Genomic DNA, 10,000 nt, shown 5'->3' on the forward strand with positions numbered 1-10,000 from the left:
CTCTTTGCACAGTCAAGTGCAGGGCCGGTGAGTGAGTAATGAAACTAGCAAGAGCCAACTCTGGACAATCATTTAAATGCTCCTTCTATCTAAAACAAAGTCAAGCTTTGCACTCACTTTAGGCCACCTATGAGATGGCAAGTCTATTTTAATGATCTGATCTCTGTACCACCACCTTTGAGCTAAACAAGAAAAATACAGCTGAAAGAGATCTGCAAAACAACAGGTCTGTAAGCTGTATGGTGGCATTATTGATTCTGGTCCAATTAGGTGTTAAGGAAAGATTTAAATTGCTAACGCACTGACCGTGAACGCGCCAGGACGCCGCCCCTTTAACAGAGGTCACAGCCTTCCGCACTGACTTCCTGTCTCTGCAGCACTTGCAGGAAGCCTGGTTTCCAGCAGCTTGCTCTCTCTCTCTCTCGCTATATATATATATATTTTTAAATCATTTAAACCATTAGTTCCTTGTAGCCCTGCCTGCCACTGCTTGGCACGCAGACCACTGGAAACCAGACTCCCTCTTCATGTGCCCCTCTGAACCAGCTTGTTTTTTGGCTCCCCGTGTCTTGCTTGTGTCACGTGTGTCATGTGTTCGGTTCCGTTTCTCTGCGAATCCGGGCTAATGCACACGTAAAGATCCTGAGGAATCCGTCTCGGAGCGGCTGCATTCCTAGGCTGCCTCATTGATGAAATCCAGAGGAAGTGAAGCTTGAGCCAAGAGATTCGGCAGATTATCTGTTAATTCATCACACATGCTACAAAACTGAGTGATATAGGATGCTAAAGAACAAGAAAAGGACACAGAGGCAGACTGACAGAAAAAACATGAAGTGTGTTAAGATCTGGTCAATTAACAATATAATGAACATATCACTTTAAACAATTACTACACTGAGTTACAGTGCATCTATACTTTATATACAAGCAGACATCTGTTGCTGTAAATATGTCCATAGTTGGACAATATTAAGTTTTACAGTATATAGACATTGTCATGACCAGATCCTCTGTGGATCAGTATCAATGGTGCCCACCAGTCCACGACTGTGATGATAATATAGCCTTGGGCTGGACTTGGGAAGAACTCGAATCTTCCTTCAGGACAGACTTGAATGACCAGGTCTGGTCTGAAAGGAATAGCTCAAACTGCATCCTGCCCCCTGCGTCTCCTGCTCTCTGGCAACCCCTAGCTTCACCTTGCCTTCATGACGGTAGTGCGACTCAGGCTTCTCTCACTCGCCACTGGGGGCCTCATTGTCCACCCTGTCTGTCTGTGTCTCTCTCTCTCTGTCTCTGTGTGTGGTTCTCTGTGTCTCCAGTAAGCTGGTTCTGTTCTAACAGCTATCTGTATTCCTCTCTCCTCTCACCACGCTGCTGCAGGCTATGGTGAGTAACAAGAAGAGCCTCCTCCATTATTCAGAGTGCACTGCTTTATAAATATCACAGGACAGTGCTATTATTATTATTATTATTATTATTATTATTATTGTTATTATTTACATTGAATGAAACTGTAATGTTGCATTTGCTATAAAACTGACCCCGAGTGAATATAGATTTACTTTCTCCATATCTGAGTTAATCTGCCATTCAGATATGCAATAATGAGTTTGAATTTGTATATATGTACAGTATCCACCACAAAAAAATGTAGTGCATGAATACATAGAGTCCATTGGGGAAACAATACTGTGCAATACATAGTTACAGCTATAAATCAAATGGAACCAGCCTCACAGCCCTCTTATCCCTGTCTTCTCTCCTTCCCTTCTTTCACAGTCTCTGGTCAATTCTCGGAAGGCAGGAATCGCTCCAGCGCTCGCCTCTAGCACGCTGAATAACGAAGAGCTGGTGAGACGCTCTGTGTATATGTGTATATCCAGCTGTGCATCTGTGTGTGTGTCACCTATACAGTGTGGTTTCTGACCCCAGCCTCTCTCTCTCTCTCTCTCTCTCTCTCTCTCTCTCTCTCTCTCTCTCTGCAGAAAGCTCATGTGTACAGGAAGACCCTGCAGGCACTCCTCTACCCTATCTCCAGCACCACACCCCACAACTTCGAGGTGTGGACCGCCACCACGCCCACCTACTGCTACGAGTGTGAGGGGCTTCTGTGGGGCATCGCCAGGCAGGGCATGCGCTGCTCTGAGTGCGGGGTCAAGTGCCACGATAAGTGCCAGGACCTGCTCAACGCAGACTGCCTGCAGAGTAAGAGATGCAGAGACTGGGAGGGACTAGGGGGGAAAGGGACACCAAGGCATTGGCCGAAACATCTCTCTGCTTGACTCGCTATCTTCTAGTTTTGCCTCAATAACAGCGATGAAGGAACTAGCTGAAACATTAACTGCCTCGCATACATGCATTCAATTCAAAAGGTCTTTTATATCATCATGACAAGTGTCACAAGTACTGGCAAAGTTAGTGCATCCAAAATACAGAATGTAATCTTCACAATAAAAGCAAAGCAGATGCACTGAGAGGTCTGTGCTGAGTGTTGGGGTGTGTGTGGTGGCAGGATCTCATTCTCTCCCTTCTCTCTCAGGAGCTGCTGAGAAGAGTTCGAAGCATGGTGCAGAGGACCGGACCCAGAACATCATCATGGTTCTGAAGGACCGCATGAAGATCCGCGAGCGCAATAAGCCGGAGATCTTCGAGCTGATCCAGGAGGTGTTTGGGTTGTTGAAGGCGCCGCACACCCAGCAGATGAAGCAGATCAAGCAGAGCGTGCTCGACGGCACCTCCAAGTGGTCAGCCAAGATCAGCATCACAGGTCAGGGGAGAGGGGAAAGAGGGGGAGGGAAGAAGAGAAGGACGAGGGAGGGGTTGAAGATCAGTACCACAGGTTAAGGGAATTAAAGAACCAGATTTGCAAACTGTGAGGTTTCGGTGGAATCTGATTGAAACTCCAGCCCTGTTCCAGCTTCTGAATGTGGTGAGAGAAACCCGGTGTGTGAGTCTAATTGTCCCCTCCCCTCTCCCCTCTCAGTGGTGTGTGCCCAAGGGCTGCAGGCAAAAGACAAGACGGGCTCCAGCGACCCCTATGTGACCGTGCAGGTGGGCAAGACCAAGAAGAGAACCAAGACCATCTATGGAAACCTCAACCCAGTGTGGGAGGAGAACTTCCACTTGTGAGTGCACACTGCTGCATGCAAGGGGACACGCGCACATCACTGTTATACTGTTACTGTTCCGGGACAGCCTCCTCTGTTTTTTGTAACTTTTCTTGTGTTCTTAGCTGTGCAGTGAGGAGCCTCTGTTCCGGTTCATGGTTGTCTGTTTATAATGGTCTCCCCTCCTCTCTCCAGTGAGTGCCACAACTCGTCAGACCGGATCAAGGTGCGAGTGTGGGATGAAGACGATGACATCAAGTCCCGCGTGAAGCAGCGGTTCAAGCGCGAGTCCGACGACTTCCTGGGGCAGACGATCATCGAGGTGCGCACCCTGAGCGGGGAGATGGACGTGTGGTACAACCTGGGTGAGTACAGAGAGGAGAGGAGGAGAGGGAGAAGGGGAGGAGATGGAGTGGAGGCACTAACCCCAGTGTGTGTGTATGTGTGTTTGTGTGTGTGTGTGTGTGTGTTTGTTGGTTGGTTTGTTTGTTTGATTCAGATAAGCGCACAGACAAGTCTGCGGTATCTGGAGCGATCCGGCTGCACATCAGCGTTGAGATCAAGGGGGAGGAGAAGGTGGCTCCCTACCATGTGCAGTACACCTGTCTACATGAGGCAAGTACCTGCACAGCCTGTGTGTCTCAGTCTTGTTCTGTTGCTATTGCTTACCTGAGCTAAAGCAGGTGTGCCCATGTGTACCGCTACATCCGGTAAATAGGAGATCAGAAAACCTGTTGCATTAACCCCTCACTGCCTCTGTTCTCCATTAGCCCGTGCTGGCTTACTGTGCTCTGCATTAACCCCTCTGCCCCCGTGTCTGTACTGAGCCTCGCTCTCCCCCTCAGAACCTGTTCCACTACGTGACGGATCTTCAGAACGGCGGGGTGGTGAAGATCCCCGATGCAAAGGGGGACGATGCCTGGAAGGTTTACTTCGAGGAGACACCGCAGGAGATTGTGGACGAGTTCGCCATGCGCTACGGAGTGGAGTCCATTTACCAGGCAATGACGTGAGGGTGGGACAGGACGGGACAGGGGCATGCTGAGGATCTGGGGGGGGTTGAGTAATTTAATTCTAATTGATTTGACTCTCACTCTTCTCACAGACACTTTCCCTCTCTCTCTCTCTCTCTCTCTCTCTCTCTCTCTCTCTCTCTCTCTCTCTCTCTCTCTCTCTCGCTCTCTCTCTCTCTAATGGTTTGCTTGTGTAGTGGTTTGTAATGTAACCCTCTCTCTCTCTCTCCCCCCTCTCTCGCTCTCTCTCTCCCTCCCTCTCTCTCTCTCTCCCCCTCTCTCGCTCTCTCTCTCAGTCACTTTGCCTGCCTCTCCTCTAAGTACATGTGCCCTGGCGTTCCCGCTGTGATGAGTACGTTGCTCGCCAATATCAACGCCTACTACGCACACACCACCGCCTCCACCAACGTGTCTGCTTCCGACCGCTTCGCAGCCTCCAACTTCGGGGTGAGTGGCAGCGCTGCAGGGTCCCTCCCTGCACACAGGCTGCCCTGGGAGAGGTAGAGGAGGGGTGGAAGAGCTGGTTTCACACACCCGTGATTAGAATTAATCTTGGACTACCGCACCTCATGGTAACATTGGCTAGTCCAAGAGTAGTTCTAATCAGGTTCTGTGAAACCTTAGGTAAGTGTTTTATAATGAAACTGAAAAATAAAGAAAGATACAGAGTTGCTATACTTTTTTTTTTCTCCACAGAAAGAGCGGTTTGTCAAACTCCTGGACCAGCTGCACAACTCTCTGAGGATCGACTTGTCCATGTACCGGGTAAATCCAGCTCACTGTATTAGACAGCAGGCACCTCAACACTCCAGTGTACTGCAGTGTGAAATATGGAACACAGTCTTGTTTCTATGGCCTTCGTGACCTTTAAATTGGGGGGGGGGGGGTCACGATATCGGAGGGGCATGTCCAACTGGAAGGGGGTTTGGTGGGTGAAGGTTAAAGTTGCCGTGGTTATATGCACTATATAGACTCCTATTGGATAGCAGTTTTGCCCATTCCAGGTTTTAATACATGCTTCATTATCCACAGTGTATAGGTAACATGCGCAGGAGTGTCTTATTAAACTCATAGTAAAACCGGGTATGGATCAAACTGCTGTGCAATGGGACCCTTTCCATCACTGTTATATGGGAGGGGTTTCGGTGGGTGTGGTTATTTCATGTAACTCACCTGTGTCTGTCTCTCAGAATAACTTCCCCGCCAGCAGCCCCGAGCGCCTCCAGGACCTGAAGTCCACAGTGGACCTGCTGACCAGCATCACGTTCTTCAGGATGAAGGTGCAGGAGCTGCAGAGCCCCCCCAGGGCCAGCCAGGTGGTGAAGGACTGTGTGAAGGCCTGCCTCAACTCTACCTACGAGTACATCTTCAACAACTGCCACGAGCTGTACAGCCGCGAGTACCAGACCGACCCGGTGAGCACCGCGACACTCAGCACCTCATCCATGGAAGCAGAGCAGAGTGGAAGAGTGGAAGCAGTGTAAAGCATAGCAAACTGTGTTGAATGCAAACTGTTACCATGGGAAAACTACAGAACTGCTTTTGCAAATGAACGGTGGTATACTGTGGTGAAGGTGTGCTGCTCCGCACTGTGAGCTTGTGGGTGAATCTCTCTCGCTCCTCCTGCAGGCGAAGAAAGGGGACGAGCAGCCCGAGGAGCAGGGCCCCAGCATCAAGAACCTCGACTTCTGGTCCAAACTCATCACCCTCATCGTCTCCATCATCGAGGAGGACAAGAACTCCTACACACCCTGCCTCAACCAGTGAGTGCCGCCCAGCCCCAGGGACCGGGGGCTCTCCACCTAAATACCTTGTGTAGTAATGATGTTGTAGGCTCTCCGTGCTTCAGTGAAGGTGCTGTTGACCTTCCATGCCCTTAGTGAATAGTGTTCCTGAGTTATCCTGTTCCAATGAAATGTGTTCTAGACTATCCCTTCCTACTCTAATAAATCTAACCCTCCCACACCCCCACCCCAGGTTCCCTCAGGAGCTCAATGTTGGGAAGATCAGCGCGGAGGTGATGTGGAACCTGTTTGCTCAGGATATGAAGTACGCCATGGAAGGTGAGAGGCTGAATAACATACACAAGAGAATTCATACAGTCAGCTGGGTATAGAATTCCTTATTGCTGTTGCCGGGATTGTGAGCCCCCCTCTCTATCCTTCTACCCCCTCAGAGCACGATAAGAACCGTCTGTGTAAGAGTGCGGACTACATGAACCTGCACTTCAAGGTGAAGTGGCTCTACAACGAGTATGTGAAGGAGCTGCCCTTCTTCAAGAGCAGAGTGCCCGAGTACCCAGCGTGAGTGTAGGGATTCGACTACTGCCGTCATCACTCTGACAAACAAACTATCACTCCCACAAGCCTCTCCTAGCTAAACTACAACTTCCATCATAGTCTTCTAGCTAAACTACAACTCCCACAATCCTCTCCCAGCTAAACTACAACACCCACAAGCCTCTCCTAGCTAAACTACAACTTCCATCATAGTCTTCTAGCTAAACTACAACTCCCACAATCCTCTCCTAGCTAAACTACAACACCACAAGCCTCTCCTAGCTAAACTACAACTTCCATCATAGTCTTCTAGCTAAACTACAACACACACAATCCTCCCCTTTCTGAAAACCCTTCCCCCCCACCCCCCTGCATGTCTGTCTTGATGGCTGTCTGTCTGCTCTCTCCTCAGCTGGTTCGAGCCGTTCGTTATCCAGTGGCTGGACGAAAATGAGGAGGTGTCCCGAGACTTCCTGCATGGAGCGCTGGAGAGAGACAAGAAGGATGGGGTAGGGACTGGGAGTTGGGAGCAGAATGGCAATGAGTGATGGGGAATGGGATTGGGAACTGCACTGCACTGAAATCAAGGCAATGAGCCTGCAAGGAACATCCTTTAAATATATTTTCTCTCCTCCCTCTCACCTCTCCTCTCTCCCTCCCTCTCTCAGTTCCAACAAACCTCTGAGCACGCTCTCTTCTCCTGCTCAGTGGTGGATGTGTTCTCCCAGTTAAACCAGAGCTTCGAGATCATCAAGAAGCTGGAGTGCCCAGACCCCCAGATCGTGGGCCATTACATGAAGAGGTTTGCCAAGGTAGGAGAGTTTGCCTGCCTGCAGCGTCCCCTGCTGATCACAGCCAGGCAGAGCAGGGCAGGGCTGCTGGTTATACACATGCTGTTATTCTGAGCTGAGTTTGCACTGTCCTTTCTATAAGAGTACATTTAAACGGCTGTCTTGTATTCCTAGATGGTGCCAGGCTGCAGTGTGCTTGACATGGCTCTGATATCTCTCTCTCTGTCTCTCTTTATTTTATCACTTTCCCTTCTTTCTCCTTCTCTCCCCAGACCATCAGTAACGTGCTGCTGTCCTACTCTGACATCATTTCCAAGGACTTTACCAACTACTGCTCCAAAGACAAAGTGGTGAGTCTGCCTTCACTGGCTGCTTGGTCTTCTTCTATTGCAGTTATTTCTTTGAGTGTGCGAAAGGGCTTTGTAACTATCAGTTTTTGTGCTGTGCTTTATTAACCTGTTTGTGTAACACAATGTGTATTTGTATCTCTACAGCCCTGTATCTTGATCAACAACATCCAGCAGCTCAGAGTCCAGCTGGAGAAGATGTTCGAGGCCATGGGCGGGAAAGACGTGAGTATTATTATTATTATTATTATTATTATTATTATTATTATTATTATTATTATTTTCATTGTCATTCTTATTGTCATTGTCATTCTCGTTCTCGTTCTCATTCTCATCATATTGCTGTTCTCATTGCACTGGTGTTGTCTTTGCTGGGATGCCGGGTGATGCTGTCTGTCTCTGCAGCTCAACGTGGAGGCCAGTGACATTCTGAAGGAGCTGCAGATCAAACTCAACAATGTGCTGGACGACCTGAGCAGAGTGTTCGCCACCAGGTGAGGGGATGCACTGACAGACACACACTCTGCATTGACTTCATTATAGTGGTACTTATTATTATTCCTAACATCAACCCCTGTAAAAGCCTCCACACTGAAACTGAAAATCTGTGGCTCATTTTTTTTCAATGTATTTTTTATTTACATTTTTTTCAATTTGCCACGTTGTTCTCAATCTGTTGATGTATAGACGATGCTACTCGTAGCACACCCCTCACCCTCTTTCTCCCTCTCCCTCGCTCTAGTTTCCAGCCCCACATCGAGGAGTGTGTGAAGCAGATGGGTGATATCCTGAGCCAGGTGAAGGGGACGGGCAACGTGCCGGCCAGCGCCTGCAGCAGTGTGGCTCAGGATGCAGACAACGTGCTGCAGCCAATCATGGACTTCCTGGACAGAAAGTGAGTGACGCATGATCAACCACCAAGACATCCAGAACGATCGACACCCAACAGTGCGGAATTCAGAAATACTAACATTCAATGACAAATGAATTTCAGTTTCTTTTAGCATCTCTTAAGATCTGGGTCCAGACAGACTCGGCACACACTGACAGACGCCAGCCTTACCCTCCTCTTCCTCCTTTCCCTCCTCTCCCTGCAGTCTGTCCCTGTTTGCTAAGATCTGTGAGAAGACCGTTCTGAAGCGAGTTCTGAAGGAGCTCTGGAAGCTGGTGATGAACACCATGGAGAAAACCATCGTGTTGCCACCCCTCACCGACCAGACAGTGAGTACAGACACGCACCGCACATGCGGCAAGCACGCAGTCAACACGCACACACACACACGGCCCAGAGCTCGCTCCTAACACCTCCCCCACACACAGAGTGTGTGCCTGGAGAGCACTGAACACAGAGAGGAACTGGGCTGTCGTTGGAACCTGCTGGAGAGGACGGAGAAAGGGAGAGGAGAGTAGAGGGAGAGAGATGATATGGGTAGGCAGATGGGGTTCAAACACTTTGGGAAGCAGCCTTATAGAATGGAGGAGAGCAGACACAGTTAGGTGAAGGGAGAGCGGGGGGGGCAAGAGACGGGTTCAACCCAGCATACACACCAAGAGGTTCTATCAGTCTGTGGGTCAGGATCAGCAAACATTTAACCCATTAATACCAGCGTCACCTGTACTGTGCACCTGCTGCGTATAGACTTCTCCTGAGTGCGAGGCAGAGCCGTTAACATTGCCTTCTTTGAATGAAAAGTAGCTACAATCCAGCGAAAACCTGAATCCCTTAAACCCTCGCCTGTGAAAATGCAACAGCAGACCCCCCCCCCCCACTCCCTCCCAGCCCCTCCACGTGGTACACATCATTATTCAAACCCTGGTTCGAGGCATTTCCAGTTCAGCAGCCACAGCTAATCAAACACAACCAACTAAATGAGCTGTTTGTAATATTCGGTCCTGTGATATCCATAAAAATGATCCATATCTTTAAACAGATATCCATACCTGTGTGATTGCTAAACAAGAAACTAGCCTGTAAACGGTTCATTTCATTCCATTATGAATTACTTCATTATTATTTTATTTATTTATTTATATCTATTTTATTTTTAAAAGAGCCCCATATCCTTTCCTCTCTGGCCTGGTGATTAAAAACTACAGTGAAACCCAGGGAATCCCAAGTCCCAGTCTGATAGGAGTGCTTTTCCACTGGTCATCTGGGCAGCCTGGCCAGTGAAAAGACACCTTCCACAGCTATATTAATGCAAGGAGACATGTTACCTGCACAGTGCAGCTGATCAGCACAGGATCCCGTTGCAGAACAGTGGGGGCTATTCCAGCTTTCACTGGGATCTACTGTGTCCAATGAACTGTGTGTGAAAACAGCAGAGGGGATCTCCCTCAATATGACTGAATTGATTTAAAATCTCTCTTGGTTTAACACATCCTTCATGTTAATCAGTAATGCATTCGATAAGCCTGTGCTGTACTGAAGGAGTCTGCAGAGCAGGATGACCAGTGGAA

At 48.8% G+C, this 10,000-nt stretch overlaps 2 protein-coding genes across 13 annotated transcripts in view; one reads left to right on the forward strand and one right to left on the reverse strand.

The window, feature by feature from the left end:
- The window catches only part of LOC121301280 (RNA polymerase II elongation factor ELL-like), a 794,007-nt gene that overhangs the window by 72,158 nt on the left and 711,849 nt on the right, over positions 1 to 10,000 (reverse strand). The gene's annotated exons all lie outside the window — the stretch shown is intronic.
- The window catches only part of LOC121301272 (protein unc-13 homolog A-like), a 39,912-nt gene that overhangs the window by 18,195 nt on the left and 11,717 nt on the right, over positions 1 to 10,000 (forward strand). For 11 of the 12 annotated variants that reach the window (XM_041230473.1, XM_041230475.1, XM_041230469.1 and 8 more), the window contains 21 exons: positions 1,384 to 1,389; positions 1,783 to 1,854; positions 1,989 to 2,208; positions 2,543 to 2,770; positions 2,987 to 3,128; positions 3,306 to 3,475; positions 3,610 to 3,725; positions 3,956 to 4,119; positions 4,420 to 4,570; positions 4,820 to 4,888; positions 5,314 to 5,538; positions 5,753 to 5,886; positions 6,101 to 6,186; positions 6,300 to 6,426; positions 6,815 to 6,911; positions 7,071 to 7,214; positions 7,466 to 7,543; positions 7,688 to 7,765; positions 7,946 to 8,034; positions 8,283 to 8,435; positions 8,638 to 8,761. In XM_041230473.1, the coding sequence (XP_041086407.1) occupies positions 1,384 to 1,389; positions 1,783 to 1,854; positions 1,989 to 2,208; positions 2,543 to 2,770; positions 2,987 to 3,128; positions 3,306 to 3,475; positions 3,610 to 3,725; positions 3,956 to 4,119; positions 4,420 to 4,570; positions 4,820 to 4,888; positions 5,314 to 5,538; positions 5,753 to 5,886; positions 6,101 to 6,186; positions 6,300 to 6,426; positions 6,815 to 6,911; positions 7,071 to 7,214; positions 7,466 to 7,543; positions 7,688 to 7,765; positions 7,946 to 8,034; positions 8,283 to 8,435; positions 8,638 to 8,761 (2,673 nt within the window). The remainder of the gene's footprint in view (positions 1 to 1,383; positions 1,390 to 1,782; positions 1,855 to 1,988; positions 2,209 to 2,542; positions 2,771 to 2,986; positions 3,129 to 3,305; positions 3,476 to 3,609; positions 3,726 to 3,955; positions 4,120 to 4,419; positions 4,571 to 4,819; positions 4,889 to 5,313; positions 5,539 to 5,752; positions 5,887 to 6,100; positions 6,187 to 6,299; positions 6,427 to 6,814; positions 6,912 to 7,070; positions 7,215 to 7,465; positions 7,544 to 7,687; positions 7,766 to 7,945; positions 8,035 to 8,282; positions 8,436 to 8,637; positions 8,762 to 10,000) is intronic. The other variant, XM_041230471.1, reaches the window with a different exon arrangement.

The sequence above is a fragment of the Polyodon spathula genome, chromosome 27 (genome assembly GCF_017654505.1).
Source record: "Polyodon spathula isolate WHYD16114869_AA chromosome 27, ASM1765450v1, whole genome shotgun sequence".
NCBI classification, from domain to species: domain Eukaryota; kingdom Metazoa; phylum Chordata; class Actinopteri; order Acipenseriformes; family Polyodontidae; genus Polyodon; species Polyodon spathula.